General features: G+C 42.8%; 1 protein-coding gene across 1 annotated transcript in view; it reads right to left on the reverse strand.

Annotated features, from left to right (window-relative positions):
- The window catches only part of DOCK6 (dedicator of cytokinesis 6), a gene marked incomplete at its 5' end in the record, with an annotated part of 204374 nt that overhangs the window by 53860 nt on the left and 133923 nt on the right, over positions 1 to 16591 (reverse strand). The window contains 8 exons of the mRNA XM_081316526.1: positions 5575 to 5733; positions 6105 to 6257; positions 7433 to 7561; positions 8576 to 8672; positions 9899 to 9983; positions 10444 to 10570; positions 11439 to 11621; positions 12389 to 12540. Of these exons, the coding sequence (XP_081172652.1) occupies positions 5575 to 5733; positions 6105 to 6257; positions 7433 to 7561; positions 8576 to 8672; positions 9899 to 9983; positions 10444 to 10570; positions 11439 to 11621; positions 12389 to 12540 (1085 nt within the window). The remainder of the gene's footprint in view (positions 1 to 5574; positions 5734 to 6104; positions 6258 to 7432; positions 7562 to 8575; positions 8673 to 9898; positions 9984 to 10443; positions 10571 to 11438; positions 11622 to 12388; positions 12541 to 16591) is intronic.

A 16591-nucleotide genomic window follows, 5' to 3' on the forward strand; every position in this document is an offset into this window, starting at 1 on the left:
GCAACCGGAAGCCAATGCAGCTCGCGGAGTAGAGGTGTTACATGGGAGTATCGGGAGACCCCCATTACAACTCGCGCGGCCGCATTCTGCACCAGTTGAAGCCTCCGAGTGGTCTTCAAGGGCAGCCCCATGTAGAGAGCGTTACAGTAGTCCAAACGGGAGGTCACAAGCGCATGAGTGACTGTGCGTAGGGCGTCTCGGTCCAGATAGGGACGCAACTGGCGCACCAGGCGAACCTGTGCAAAAGCCCCCCTGGTCACGGCTCCTATGTGATCTTCAAAATTGAGCCGTGAATCCAGGAGGACGCCCAAGTTGCGAGCCCTATCAACGGGGGGTAACACCTCACCCCCCATCGTTAAAGGTGGAATAACTAGGTTAACCCGAGACGCCGATATGCACAGCCACTCAGTCTTGGCGGGATTGAGACGAAGCCTGTTTCTCCCCATCAAGACCTGAACCGCCTCCAGGCACCGGGACATCACGGAGAGGGCATCACTGGGTTGGTTCGGGGTGGAAAGAAAAAGTTGGGTATCATCAGCGTACTGGTGATACCCCACCCCAAAACCACGAATGATCTCGCCCAGCGGCTTCATTAAATTAAATTAAATTAAATTAAGTTATAGAAAGTTGATGTACAGGATTCATCCTTCTCCAGTGACATTTCACTATAGAAACTTACCTAAACGGTCATCTCTCACAGTGGAATTTTTGCTAAAGATTATACAACATACAGTTTTAAGGGTAAAGAAAATTGTTTTAAAAATTAACTGGAAAGGACTGGCTGGTTGTGTTGATCACTGTTTAAATTGGAACAAATTTATATTCAGATTACATGTACACAAAATTATTTTCAAAACAAAATGGGAAAGAGCTTTGAAATTAAAACCCTAGCCAGAATGGCTGTATTCAGAGGATCCAATATATCTTGTATTATGTTTCTCAGGAGGAGGAAGAATGGCTGTATTCAGAGGTTAAGGTTGGGTTTGTGGTAACATTCAGAGGGGAGCAATGCACTATTGAAAGGAATGGAACCTGTGTAACTGTTAACCTGAAAAATGGTTTGTTCTCACTGGTAACCCAGTTAGTACAGTTAAAGCCAACTCTATATGTGAGAACAAGAAGCCACACGATGAGTGTATACATTTATTGCATAGGCGGTTAGGGCATGTGAACTTTAACTCACTACGTAAAACAGCTGAGTTAGTACAAGGAATTAAACTGGAGCCATGTAGTAAGTATTTGAATTGCAATGCCTGTAATCAGGAAAAGAGTAAGGCAACTCCTCCAAACAGGTTAAATGGCTTCAAAACAACTGTACCTTTGGAAGTTGTATTTGCAGATCTAATTGGACCCATGAAACCAAGTTTAGGAGGATCATGTTATATTTTAAGTATCCTTGACCATTACTCTCGTTATGGTTTTTGTTATCTGCTTAAGTCAAAGGCAGACACTTTCCAACAATTCTCGAATTGGCTCAAATTCGTTGAGAGGAAAACAAAGAGAAAGGTTCAGTGCATAATAACTGATAATGGCACTGAATTTACAAACAAATGCTCTGTTGATATGCTAGAATCAGCTGGCATTGAGCATAAACGTTCAGCCCCTTATAGGCCTCAACATAATGCATTTGTTGAGAGATGTGGGCAAATGTTACAAGCCATGATGAGAACCATGTTAAAAGATTCAGGCTTAACAGATCGACTGTGGGGGGAGGCAGCAAAATGTGTAAACCATATTCTGAATATAGTGGTTAATTCTACCGGTAAAATACCATACACAATATGGCATGGTAGAAAATCAAACCTTGATTATCTGCACACGTTTGGCACCCCAGCATGGGTCCACATTCCTGCACAACTCAGGAGTAAAGGCCAACATAGGGCTAGACAATTATACTTTGTGGGTTATGAATCTAATCATAGATCCTATCGTTTCTGGGAACAAGGCACCACCAATGTATATAGTAGTGCAAGTGCCAAATTCCTTGAGCACGTTGGTTGGGATAGATTAGAACAAGAAACTGTTAACACAGATCTCTAGTGTTTGAGGACCTCTCTGATGACATAGTTAGTAATGATAAGACATCTCCTGTAATTATAAAAGATGAAGAGGAGATAGGGGAGATAAAAGATGAATCAGAGGAAGGAGAGGAGTCAGAAATTCAAAGCCCTGTACTACCTAGGTCAGGGGTGTCAAGCTCAATTTCATTGAGGGCCGCATCAGCATTGCGGTTGCCCTCAAGGGCGCCGGGTGGGTATGGCCTGGGTGGGCGTGGCCTACTGGGTGGGTGTGGCTAGAGTGCGTATGGCCTACTGGGTGGGCATGGCCAGCTCTACATCGTTCACATCAAGGGTGCCTATAGGGGCCTGGGCAGGAGTGGGATAGATCTGAGGGTCTATGGCAGAAGGAGGGTCTCTGGGCCAGGGCCAAGGCAGCGGGGGCCGTTCCCTCATTGTTTCCAGGATGGCTTCACGGGCCGCATGAAACCACTTCACGGGCCGGATCCGGCCCCCGGGCCTTGTGTTTGACATGTCTGACCTAGGTGTTCAACACACATCAGATGTCCACCTGATCGCTATGAAGCAAGTGTAATATGTCAAGTTGATTTAGAGCCTTCTAACTATGATGAGATCAGGATGTATCCTGAAAAGGAACAGGAAGCATGGAAAGCGGCAATGAATAGGGAGTTGAAGTCTTTGCAGGATCTTAAGGTCTATGAGAAAGCAAAACTGCTACCTGGTGAGCAAGCTATAGGATGTAAATGGGTTTATAAAATTAAGAAGGGAGTAGATGGAACTGTAACCCATAAGGCACGTTTGGTTGCACAAGGTTTTGCCCAAACTACTGAGGATTATGATGAGGTGTTTTCACCCAGTCTGAGGGCAACTACTTTGAGAGCAGTTTTGGTGTGGGCAGCTAAAAACCAATATGTAGTAAACCATGTGGATGTTGAAACTGCATATTTACATGCTCCATTGCAACATACTATTTATTTAAGAATACCACCAGGATTGACTAATAATAGAGACAATGATTGTTGGGAATTAAAGAAAAGCCTTTATGGATTAAAACAATCTGGTTATGAGTGGAATATATGTATAGTTAACGAGTTGAGTGCAATAGGTTTTGTAGCCAGTAATGCTGATCCATGTTTGTTTAGAAGAGAACACAATGGAGTATTATCTTTTCTTCTATTGTTTACTGATGATATTGCAATCATAACAAAAACTGAGCTAGAAGCTAAGGACATCATTTCAAGATTGCAAAACAAATTTACAATTAGGAACCTTGGGGAAATAAGCCACTATTTGGGGTTAGATATTGTAAAAACGAATAGAGGTTTTAAGGTTTCGCAAGCCAGTAAAATATCTGTTATTAAAGAGATACAACATGGAAATACGTAAATCAGCAAAAACTCCAATGGCTATGGATTTTAAGGACACTAATGTTGAGAGTCCTGTATTTGATAAGACTATGTACCAATCTTTGATAGGAAGCCTTATGTATCTTAGTAATTGGACAAGACCTGACATTTCCTACTGTGTAAACCAATTGGCTAGATACAATAATGAACCAACTGTTAGACACTGGCAAGCGGCTAAACGAGTATTGAGGTATTTAAAGCAGACTATTCACTACTTGTTATACTTAGAGCCAAATCGTGAGTTAATCCTTACAGCATATGCAGATGCGAGTTTTGCCTCTGAGACAAGCACTCGTAAATCAACTTCAGGATTGGCTATAATGTTGGGTGATTTATTTTATTATTTATTTTATTTATTTGATTTATATACCGCCCTTCTCCCGAAGGACTCAGGGCGGTGTACAGGGCAATAAAAATAAGAATACAGGATACAAGATTTAAAGTTAAATGATTGTGCCCAATGTGGTAGGTTAGTTAAAATAATGTTAAAACCCCAAACCCATCAGGCCAGGCCGGCTTATTCAAATAGATAAGTTTTTAGATCACGCCGGAAGGAGCAAAGGTCGGGGGCCATCCGTAGTTCAGCCGGTAAGCTGATTCTTTGATTGGATGGAAGTCCATTAGACAAAAGCACATAAGCCTGTCTACAATGGAGGCTGAATTTTCATGTCTATCAGTGTAATGTACAGAACTGCTAATGTACAAACAATTATTGTTGGATATGGGTTTAACTGTAAAGGATCCATTTATTGTTTATGAGGACAATCAAGCTGCGATAAAGATGGCAAACAATGCTGCAATAAAAACAAGATCTAAACATACAGATCTTCGTTATCTAAATGTAAGACAATGTGTTAAAGATAAATTAATACAACTGGAATATTGTTCATCTGATGTAAATATTGCAGACCATTTTACGAAGGTCCAAAGTGCTGTGAAACACAATGCTAATTGTGAAAGAATGTGCATAAGATTGTAAGAGGTTATATATTATTCTACCCAAAGGGGAGAATGTTAGGCATATGATGATAGCCTACAATGTTGGGTTGAAAATATATTAACCATGATGTTGTGACTTTAAGATGTTAATTAGCCAATGGGTGTGTAAGTGTTCTCATGGCCATAAGAGGGAGCTAGGAACGTAGCTTCTTTCTCTCTGAATTCACTGCTCTCTCTACTATTACTGTTTTTGCTCTGTTTTGCTGTACTGTTGGTTTACTACTGTGATAAACATGTATAACTGTGTATTGACCTCTGGACCAGTAAGAAGACTGTATTTTGGATTACTCCTTGGACTGTTGCTATTGTGTATGATCTGGACTGTTTATTGTTGACTGTGCATTTTTGTTTTTACACCACCTCAAAAGTAAAATACTTTTTGTTTTCACAACTCAGTGTACTCTTGTGGTTAATGTGTGACTCTTACTACTCTCAGTACCCTTCCTTGTCTGTGCAACTCCTTGGTAGCACAAGAAGACCTCTGCACAACAATTCCTAACAGTGCCCACCTCTGCTTTCTCTATCCGCTACAATGGAACATTTTCATTATCTTCTTAGTAAAAGAACCTTTCACTCCAATCACATGGAGTCAAGGGTCTTTCTTTCCTAAGGGATCAGATTGGGGTATGTCTGACAATTTATTTAGTTACAAATGTCTGTGTAAAGCTGGAGGAAGAACCGATAGCAGGCAAGCTGGACTGAGAGGACTGGATTCTTGAGGGGGGCTTTTGGCAACCTCAAAGCATGAGAAGCCCTGGCCCAGGTGGCACCCCCTGCTGACCAGCCAACTCCAGCCACAGTGAGCGATGGGGCAACGGTTGCAGCAACAGGCCCCATGAATGTCGGCAGGGTGACTTTGGGCTACTCACTTTCTTACAGCCCAACTCACCTCACAGGATTGTTGTTGTGGGAAAAATAGGAGAAAGAAAGAAAGAAAGAAAGAAAGAAAGAAAGAAAGAAAGAAAGAAAGAAAGAAAGAAAGAAAGAAAGAAAGAAAGAAAGAAAGAAAGAAAGAAAGAAGAAAGATGTTTTAAGTTCTTTGGGTCTTAAAGAAAAAGGTAACATTTCTAGCTGGGTACGGGCAAACCAAGGCAAGGCCCAAGTCTTGCCCCAAATCTTTTGCTGGGAATTTATGGGACTGCATGAAATACCTGCTCAGCAAAAGTTGTCTCTCGCAATTCTGGGTCTTCTTCAGCATAGGTTAGGATGGTTTTCAGTGAGCGCCGCAAGTGCTCCTCATTGAAGTTCTGAGATGTTCCCACAAGTGAGGAGAGGGACATGGTGACCTGCATCTTCACTCGAGCAAAGTTCTTTACAAGAAAGTTTCAAAAAGGGTGCTAGAAAGGTATTTCTCTTTAGCATTAACAAAATTTCAGACATACAAAGAAAAGAAAATTCCTGCTTTCTTCATCATATTAACCCTTTCTACTGACCAACAACACAAGGCAAAAACCTCTAGGACAAATGCCCCAAAGTGCTAAGCGCTTTGCAAACAAGCACAATGGAAAAGATGGCTCATTGCATTTTGAAAAGGTGACATTTTCAGTTTCTATAAGGCTTTGGGTTACCATAAATATTTTGTTGCTTATATATATATATATTATATTTTTCTCCCTTACATGGGGGAACTGACCTACCCCTTAATGCTCCTCCACACACCCCTTTTTCCAATAGCACTTACATTGCCAATCTCAAAGTTCTGTCTCATGAGAAGGTAAAGTGAGGTGCTTGCATGGGTGCGAATGATGGCCACTCTGCTACTACAGTGGCGTAGGAGACGCAGGCACAGATCAGCACACAGTTCAGTGTCTTCCTCAAAAAGCATTTCAGGGAACTGTAAGAATGGGATTCAAGTTATCTGATTTGACAATGATAATTGTTTTTCTAATTTGTTATTTAACAGAGAGTGGAAGACCACCAATTCTATATGACTCTGAGCAACATGCAGCATTAACACATAATAAAAATAATAAAATAATAAGAAACCCCAACTAACATATCTGAAAAGATAATCCTTTAAATAAATGAAATCCTTTAAGGACTCAAGGCTTGAGGCAACAACAAGGTTTTCAGGGACTTTTTGAACATAAATAAGGGTAGAAGTTATACAAATCTCTAGAGCAGTGTTTCCCAATCTTAGCTATTTTGAGATGTGTGAACTTCAACTCCCAGAATTAAAGACCTGAAGACCATACAATTAAAGACCTGAAGCCCAGGTGGGAAACGTTATTCTAGAAGGATACTATTCTAAAGAGCAGGTGCTGCAAGAGAAAAGACAATGTCATTGTTTAATCAAGGGGGCTAGAGTATACCCATTCTGTTTGTTGTAAAGGATGGGCAAAAAGCAAGCAAGATGTCCCCTAGCAGATCATGATCCTTACAAAAGTTGCAGATTGACTGGAAGGAAGGACATCATTCTCCTTCTGTCCTGGCCACTTTTTACAGAGGCACAATTGAGTGTCTTAACAAACTGCATCACTGTTTGGTTTGGTGGTAGCAGTGCCTCAGATAGAAGGTCCATACCGAGAGTGATAAGGACAGCTGAATTACAGAAAGCCCGCTTCCCATTATTCAGGATACTGTTTATAAGTGCTACATGCTTAGAGCTCAAAGCATTGTTAGAGACCCCACACTTCATGGACTGTTTCTGTTGCTCCCCTCTAGGAGGAGGTTTCAAACTATTGCTAGCAGGACTACCAGATTCTGGAACAGCTTTGTTCCCTATGCCGTATGGTAAACTCACAAGACTCATTTTTCTTGCCATATACATCCGAACTAGACTGTGTTGTTTCTCTGGGCCATATCTGTGTGTATATGCATAATATTTTATTTTATTTATTTCTTTGTCATGTTTATGAAATGTATATTGGAAGTGGTTACCCTTTGAGAACTGTATGCAACGAAATCTCATTTTAATATATGCTGATTAGTGTACATTTAAAGTGACAATGAAGCTATTATTCTATTCTAACTGCATTCAGCGAGACTTTCCTCACCAAGCAGACTCACCTTGCTCACTAGTGCTCTCTGGGTGGCAAAGCAGTGTTGCAAGAAGGCAGCACTAGGTGTACAGCCCATGCTGTGAAGAAGCACCCTCAGCACCCCACTCAGGACACTCTCCTTGGTTTCAGACACTGTCTGCAGGGGAGGGGAAGGAAGAAAAAAAATGAATTCATTAGATAGCATTGTAGAATGAAGAAAGCTATATAGAAGCAAAGAAGGAGGGTTTCATGCTATTACACATACTTTATTACAATGTAGGAATAGAACAAAGAACAAAAATGACAGCTGCACATGTAAATGAGATTCCCAATGTGTTCCAAGGAAACATATTTCTTAAATTTAAAAGAAAGTTATTTCCTACTTTATTGTCAGCAGATTCCTTATGTGAAGTAGATGATAAATAAAACTATTTGGCACAATGTTTGAGCAGCACTACATTTCATTTAATACAAAATTTCCTTGAAATGCAATGCAGACCAATTAAGTCCCTTCTAAATTGTGGGATCCCTTTATAGAGTTTATGTCTAGGATTTTTACATCAAGATATGAACTCGGCTTGCAGGCAAAGAAACTAACAGAGACTTCAGTATGGTTAGTAATATGAGGCTTGGAAGAACCTATTTAGTACTACTGGATCTGGTTTTTCATTTAAGACAGATTGCTGTCTTAAGTACTAGTACTTCAGTTACTGTCACTAGTAAAACCTAGAGAAGCTCCTATATGTCATAGATATGTTTTGCTTATTAAGATCTATGGGCAACTTGTTTTCTACATGTCACCCATTCATCCTTTATTTTCAGGCCTTACCGAGCATATTAATTTGATTTTGCTCAACAATGTGTTTCTGAGAACCATCATGACTAGGAATAACCAAGTTATTATTATAAACCCAGGAATTGTAATAAATGTAGTGTGTTTTGGTTTATGTTATCCACATCTTTTGGGAAACTCTGCCTGACTCTCACCTCCTATCCCATTTTCATGAGCTAAACTCGTCAGATACATTTTGGGAAGCAGAATCCTTTCTCTTTAAGACCAGTTCTGAATGCTCCACAACAGAGATAGTGGAAGCCTTCACATTTAGAGGACAAGACAGATTTACTGAAACTCAAAGCTTTATCATAATGTAATAGCAAGGCTAGATCTTACTTGCACAATAATTTCCAGGGTATCCAGCACCACCATGTTGGCCTCTGTAGCCAGGTTTCCATCTACCAAAGCATCATGTTCTATCTCTTCCTTTGATCTATGCAAGTGATAAAGAAAGTGAATGTTAAGATTAATATCTAGTCATGCAAAATGTCCCAAGCTATTTAGTTGTTTTCTGACCACTGAGCCACCCCATTTGCCTTCAGAGTCAAAGGGCAGAATGACTTTTCCTAAAAGGGAGTCCCCCACAAGACATGTCCTGTGAAAGTAACTGGCTGCCCCAAAACTGTTGGCTTATCCTTCCCTAAGAAAAATGACCAAATGGCAGTAAAATTAGGCTGTTGAGTTAATGGAAGGCTATGGACAGAGAAGCAGAAGTAAAAAACCCACTTGAATACTGTTTGCTGGGACATGAGTTGTATGTGTGACTGTAGAATAGGACCACAGTTTTTCAGTCTTGGCTGGAAACTTCCCAAATGCATCTATCTGATGGTAGTATATGGAATGCTGGATAATACAGCATGATATCAGGTAGCCTATGATACAGAATGCTGGACTCAGTAGGCCCATGGCCTGGTCCAGCAGGGCTTTTCTTATTTTTTTACACATTTAGGTGCAGTGAAATGTTACTATTGTACTACTGAACCAATTTATAGTATTATTGTACTATGAATTAATTCATTTTGGGAAAGGTAAAATTTGGATTACAAGGGAAGAGTTCAAAGAGTAAAGGCTGCATTACTGCCGTTTGGGTCTGAAGGAAACCTCTGAGACTCACAGAAAGAGCTGAAGCTAAGACTAGGATCCCTATCTCCCAATTTCTGAATTGACTTGAGAAGTGTATTATTTATTTTTTTTTGTGTTACTTCCAGAGGCTTCCATTCATACAGCTGCTAGAACAGGCATGTCAAACTCGCGATGTCACATGACGTCGCGTGACGTATCGGAACTTTTTCACATTGCCGAAAATGGGATGGGCGCGGTTTCTCTGTGACGCTCCGGCCCACGGGCCAGCAGTTTGACACCCTTGTGCTAGAATAAGAAAAGCCCAATGAAGTGGCTCTAAAAAGTAACACGCAATCATCAAATCATTTTTTTCTTCTTTTTGGGAGAAATGTGTACATGTAACTAATAAATGAAAACGAGAAAAAAAACAGCTTTTCCAAAGTACATGTGTCCCATTGACTGGAGCATAATGTGCAGCCAATTCAGCCAATCATCATCAACAACATTCTAGCCATTGTCTATCCACTGCAGGATGAAGGCCTCTTCCGCTTATTTCTAATCAATGTGCAGATATGCCAGAACTGCCCACAAACGCACTTGTCCACCTTGTCCGAATTCTGTCTCCAGTGAGCAATATTCTTCCTCCAGCGAACATTTTCTTGGTTTCCAAAAGGATTGCGCTCTGTTGAGAAAAGCGGGAAAGGATCTGGCTTTCACCACTGCATAAATACAAAATGTGTTTTGAGGGGAAAGTGCTTAAATGACCAGCTTCTTCCTCTTTGCAACAGGATGGGAGACCCACCTGGGTTCTTGATTTTACTTCAAACAGAACTTCCTTACTACAAATCGGATTTTATCATGGTGCAATACTGAAAAATCAGGATGTCTTTAATTATGCATTCATTTCCATAGCACTACAACAAATAGAAGCTTCTTTCTTAATTCTTTCCATTTGAACTGATCTGAAAACTAAAAAAAATCAAATCCAATATGTTTATTTTCTTCAGAATTTTTACTACCACTGACTAAATTTGCAGTAAATATGGCCCAGAAATGGTGGTCCATCTTGTGGGGAGAGGGAACTGGGGAAGCAAAGTTGTGCTGGTGCCTTCCATTGTTCCATGCTCTTTAGCTAGTCTCACCTCGGCTGCGTCGAACCATTTCTTGACGTGCCCCAATAGTGCCTAAGATGGCTTCCTCCAGTCGCGCCTTCATATCCAGAGATTTTTTGAAGGTCAGGCTATTGATGCGTTCAAAGGCCTTTTTGCCCTATGGGATGGCAACAGTCCTCATTAAAAAAGGAGATACTTGACTGCAAGAACAAGATCTGCCAATCAATTGCCCACACTTCTTCAGAAATAGGAAAAACAGCTTCCCATAGAACAAAGTAATCAAAGGCTTATTCAAAAGGAGTTCAGCAGTGAGCATCATGATTTGTTGACTCCACCAAAGAAACTCTAGAAAGTTTTCACATCTCAGCTTCACTAAGCTCATTTCAAAATTCCATTAATAACTCCACATTCCCTTCCCATTTCCACTCACTGCCATTAACAATCCATTTTTTAAAAAAATCAAGAGATTTCTCAATATTTTATGGAAATGCTAATAGGATGAGGGCTAAATTAAAGTATTTTTAAGTCAATGGGTCTATTTTTTCCTGCATTTGTCTTCCCATCCAGTTTCCACACAGAAGACTCTAAAAGGAAATGTCCTGACTTTGGGAAAATACAACTTTAGTTCTTCCTGTCCCTAACCAACCTGTTCTGCTGAGACTTTACTAAAACATAATTATAAAGAATAATTATATTTTTAAATTCAGTTTTGCTATCCTGCTATCTGACTTAAGTGAATTAATTATTTTGATATTCATTCAACTACTTCACAGGTTAAATTATAGTGATGTTTTGCTTAAAAATTCAATAATTATTATATTTTTCAGCTTTTCCTAAGCACCATGTTGCTTTTAGACAAAGATTTCTTATACTCAGGTTAGGAGCTTGTGACAAATTATATTTTTGGCTTTCATACCAACTTCTAAGGAAATAGAATTTGAGCCAAAGACAGTATTTTTGGTTTTATCTCAATCTTTAAAGGAGAGGAAGAGAATCAAAATATCATAATTTTAGATTCTTCTAACCTTATATTCAAAGCAGGAGACACAGAGGTAGAGTAAGTCAAGTAGACGATTCACATGGAAAGCAGAGAGGTCAGCTAGCCAATGATGTAGCACAGCATCATCAGCATTCTTTAGTACCCAGAGAAGACACACCAGCAGATTGCGACTTGCCTCAGCAGACAACATGCTGTACTGGCGGGCAGGCTAAAGACAAACAACAGTTATGCAGAACAGTTCATAAATTAATTCTAAATAGGTTTTACACTGTGCATGATAGGAGTTCTTTGAGTTAGTCTACTCTAATTGGAAGAAGTACTATCATCCAAAGGAGGGGAGAAAGAGTTGTATCTGCAGGCAAGGGTTATAGCTTGGTGGTCAAGCAGGTGCTTTACATGAAGATGACTCCAATTCAATTCCTGGCATCTCCAGCTAGAACAGAAAACTGGTTGGAACCTGAAGCACACTGCCAGTCACAACCAAAAAGAGCAGACTAGCTTGCTTGAACTAACGGGCTACATGGCAACTTTGTATCTCTTCTACAGTTTTTAGATGCCATCCAAAATAAATGACTTGAGCTGCTTTTGGGGGTGGGGGGCTTATAATGCTTTGTTCAAGTTTGCTCAAGATACTGTTTTAATCGAAGGTTATATGCACAGTAGATGTATTCTCAGTGGCCACTCCACAGCTTCCCATTTGACAGCCTTATGGGCACGTAATTGCGAGAGGACTACTAAGAGGGCATGTTCCTATCCATCTGCTGGATTTTCTCCTGAGATCTGTGGATATAAGAAGAGTCCCTGTGTGGCTGGATTCAAGGCCCTGGGAGAGGTACAGGTCCAAGATATACATGGTCTCATCTCTGGAAATTGTGAAGCTTCAAACCCAGAGTGTGATGTGCAGGAATTCACCACCCTTTTAAACCTGGATTCTGTTCTACTGTATGCTCCCATTTCCAATCAATGGACACTTACCACTGTTGGCATTTGGAAGACCGTAGACTGATGAGAATGAGGCAAAGGAGAACCCGCAATGGCCATGGCAACTGACTGGCTAATTGTGCTGCCATCTCCATCTCCATCCTCAACCATCACAGAAGCTAGCCGTCCTCTCTGGATGTGGTTCTCTGTAAAATAGAGTTGACTAGTGTTTGAGTGATAGAGGGAAAAATTGTTTTTTCCCACTTGGTCAGGTAGTGGTGGTGTTCCATCTATGAAAACAAAATAACAAAACTTTACTGTTTAGATAGAGAAAGCAGTTAACAAAAAAACAACAAATCTGCTGATTAAAATATTGTAAACATAATGAAATGGTGCACCAAAATTAAAACGTGTTTCAAGCCATGAAGGTAGTCATTTTTTTCTTTTTAAAGTAAAAGCCAACCATTGTTGTTAGAACAAGAAGTTGGTGTTTGGGGAAAAAAGTACAGACATAACCAAGCCTGGGGCTGCTAGAATCTGGATGAAAGCAAACTCAGTAGCCAAGAATTTCCACAATGCTGACCATAGCAAATCCAGGAAAGCAAATTCAAGATTTTTTTCATTGATTTTTTTTTATTTACAAGTCTGCTCAATTGAGAAATGACTCGAGAACGCTCGCAAAAAGCATAAAATCCCACTATGGGAAGTTAAAAAATTAAACCTTAAATACATAGGTACATAAATTGCCATTGCCAAATCAGCTGTTCTGCGGCTCGTAGACTTTCCCTTCGGGAGAAGAAGGGGAGGTGAGTCCCCTCGGATAGTGGTAGAACTCCCCAATATCCCAGAGTTATCTGAAGATCGGAGGGTGAGAGCTCCCACGGAGTCCGAGGCTTCTCCGAGCCCAGGACGCCTTCTCTCCGTGCAGGAAGAGAAGCAAGACGCGGCAACCACATCTGCAGATTATACTGAGTTATGTGTACCTTTAAAGCAGACAGAGCTGACCAGGAGGAGTTAAGCTGCAAGTATTTAGAACTTTAACCCGAGCTGCATTAATCTTCTCCATTTATAATTCAGACTTTGAAGAAGGAAAAGAAAATGGTGCTGAAACGTTTTTTTTTCTAAAAGAATAACTAAGAGGACTTTGTTACAATTTAACTAATATATTGGAATTTCTTTCTCCCTTTTTATTATTAAGATTACTTCCTTCTCTTTTTTTTGCATTTTATTATTACCCCCCCTTTTTTCCCTCCGGAGTACAGAGGGAAAGTGAAAGTGACAAGAGAAAGTGATTTGTAGCAAGTGAAAATGGCTTCAAGAAGGCAGGCAATTCCTTCTGTTTCTAAAACTTCAATTTCCTCTCCTGTCACTCAGTCTAATGTAAAACCCAGATCCCCTCCACCTTCTCCTCCACCACCAGCACTTACACTTAAAGACCTGCAGGATGTGTTGAAAGAAATGACTTTACAAATAAAGGAAGAGGTAGCTGATCTTCTTGAACTTAAAAAAAGAGAGATGAGAGAAGACATTTTGTTTGCATTCCAAGGGCTGGCTGCACATGTTTAGTTTAGTTTAGTTTTATTGTATTTGTATACCGCCCTTCTCCCGAAGGACTCAGGGCGGTGAACAGGGCATACATAAAAAATACAAGATACAAAAATTAAAAAAGAATTAAATAGTAGCCCAGCTAAAACAGTCGATAACAATATACAATATAAAAATCCCCATTAAAACCCCAACATATCCCCATCAGGCCAGGCTGGCTTGTTCAAATAGATGGGTCTTCAGACCGCGTCGGAAGGAGCGAAGGTCAGGTGCCGTCTGGAGCTCGACCGGCAGCTGATTCCATAAAGCCGGAGCACCCACAGAGAAGGCCCTCCCCCTGGGGGCCACCAGCCGACATTTTCTGACCGGAGGCACCCTGAGGAGGCCCTCTCTGTGGGAACGCACAGGGCGGAGGGAAGTTGACACCGGCAGCAGGTGGTCCCCGAGGTACTCCGGACCCATGCCATGTAGGGCCTTAAAAACCATTACCAAAACCTTGAATCTCACCCAGAAGACAACTGGCAACCAATGCAGCTCGCGGAGCAAAGGTGTAACATGGGAGTACCGGGAAACTCCCAAGACAACTCTCACGGCTGTATTCTGTACCAGCTGAAGCCTCCGAGTGGTCTTCAAGGGAATGTAGAGAGCATTGCAGTAGTCCAGACGAGAGGTCACGAGCGCATGAGTGACCGTACACAGGGCATCCCGGTCTAGATAGGGCCGCAACTGGCGCACCAGGCGAACCTGGGCGAAAGCCCCCCTAGTCACAGCTACTATATGATCTTCCAGAGTGAGCCGTGAATCTAGGAGGACTCCCAAGTTGCGAGCCCTATCTACGGGGGGTAAAAGCTCACCCCCCATAGAGAGAGGTGGAATATTCTGAATATCCCGGGATGCCGGAATGCACAGCCACTCAGTCTTGTCAGGGTTGAGCTGAAGCCTGTTCCTCCCCATCCAGACCCGAATCGCCTCCAGGCAACGGGACATCATGTCGAGGGCATCACTGGGGTGGTTTGGGGTCGAAATGAAAAGCTGGGTATCATCAGTGTACTGATGATACCCAACTCCAAAACCACGAATGATCTCACCCAGCGGTTTCATGTAGATGTTGAACAGGAGAGGCGAGAGGACCGACCCCTGAGGAACTCCACAAACGAGAGACCTTGGGGTCGACCTCTGCCCTCCTGCCAACACCGACTGCGAACGGCCCAGGAGATAGGAGGAGAACCACCGAAGAACTGTGCCTCCCACTCCCAATCCCCTGAGACGCCGCAGCAGGATACCATGGTCGATGGTATCGAAAGCCGCCGAGAGGTCTAATAGGACTAGGACAGAGGAATATCCCCTGCCCCGGGACCTCCAGAGATCATTCACCAGAGCGACCAATGCCGTCTCCGTGCTGTACCCGGGCCTGAAACCCGATTGGCACAGGTCTAGATAATCCGCTTCATCCAGGACCAGAGGGAGCTGATGCGCCACCACACTCTCAACAACCTTCGCAAGAAAGCGAAGGTTGGAGACCGGACGAAAGTTATTTAACACAGCTGGGTCCAAGGCAGGCTTCTTGAGGAGAGGTCTCACCACCGCCTCCTTCAAGGCGGCGGGGAAATTATCCTCACTCAAAGAAGCAGATATAACCCCCTGGAACCAGCCTCGTGTCCCCTCCCGAGCTGCATAAACCAGCCAGGAAGGGCACGGGTCCAATAAACATGTGGTGGAGCTCAACCTCCCCATAATCCTGTCCACTTCCTCAGGGGTCACAGAATCAAACTCCTCCCAGATAACATCGACAAGACCGCCCGTGTCCTGATCGTCAGACTCTGCCCAGTTGGAGTCCAGACCGGTCCGAATCCGAGCGATTTTATCCAACAGATATTGACCAAATTCCTCAGCACGACCCTGCAAGGGTTCCTCCCTCACCTCCTGATTGAGGAGGGAGCGGGTCACCCTAAACAGGGCGGCCGGGCGATTATCTGCGGACGCGATGAGGCCGGAGAAGTAATTAGACCTCACCGCTCTCATCGCTGCGAGATAAGACCTAATGTGGGTTCTTAGTCGCAACCGGTCAGATTCGGATCGGCTGGACCTCCAACGGCTCTCTAGGCCCCGTCTCCGACGCTTCACCTCCCGGAGCTCCGCGGAGAACCATGGAGCTCGCTGGGATCTGCACTGGGTCAGGGGCCGCAAGGGTACAACTCGGTCAAGTGCCTCTGTGGCCGCCCTTTCCCAGGCTTCCACTAAGGCATCCGCCGAGTTGTGAGCAGCGGAGGCAGGTGGGGACCCCAGCGCTGCCTGGAACCTATAAGGATCCATTAAGCGCCTGGGGCGGTACCATCTAGTTGCCTCCGTACACCCACGGCGGGGGGTGGCAAAACGGAAGGCCAGCCGCAGGAGGTGATGATCGGTCCATGACAGGGGCATAACAGTTGGAGAGCCCCCACCAAGATCATCAAACCACTGTCCAGATAAGAAAACCAAGTCAAGGGTGTGGCCTCCCTCATGAGTCGGTCCAAGAATTACTTGCGTCAGGTCCATGGCCGTCATGGAAGCCATGAACTCCCAAGCTCACTCAGATGATCCTCCTAGGGATGGTAGATTGAAGTCACCCAAAACTATAAGTTTGGGGAACTCAATCACCAACCCCGAGAGGACATCGAGTAGCTCAGGCAGGCGAAAGGTACACCAGCAGCAAGCCCAACTGCGCCCCAGGAC

Source organism: Vipera berus (assembly GCF_964194415.1).
Source record: "Vipera berus genome assembly, chromosome: 2".
Classification (NCBI taxonomy): domain Eukaryota; kingdom Metazoa; phylum Chordata; class Lepidosauria; order Squamata; family Viperidae; genus Vipera; species Vipera berus.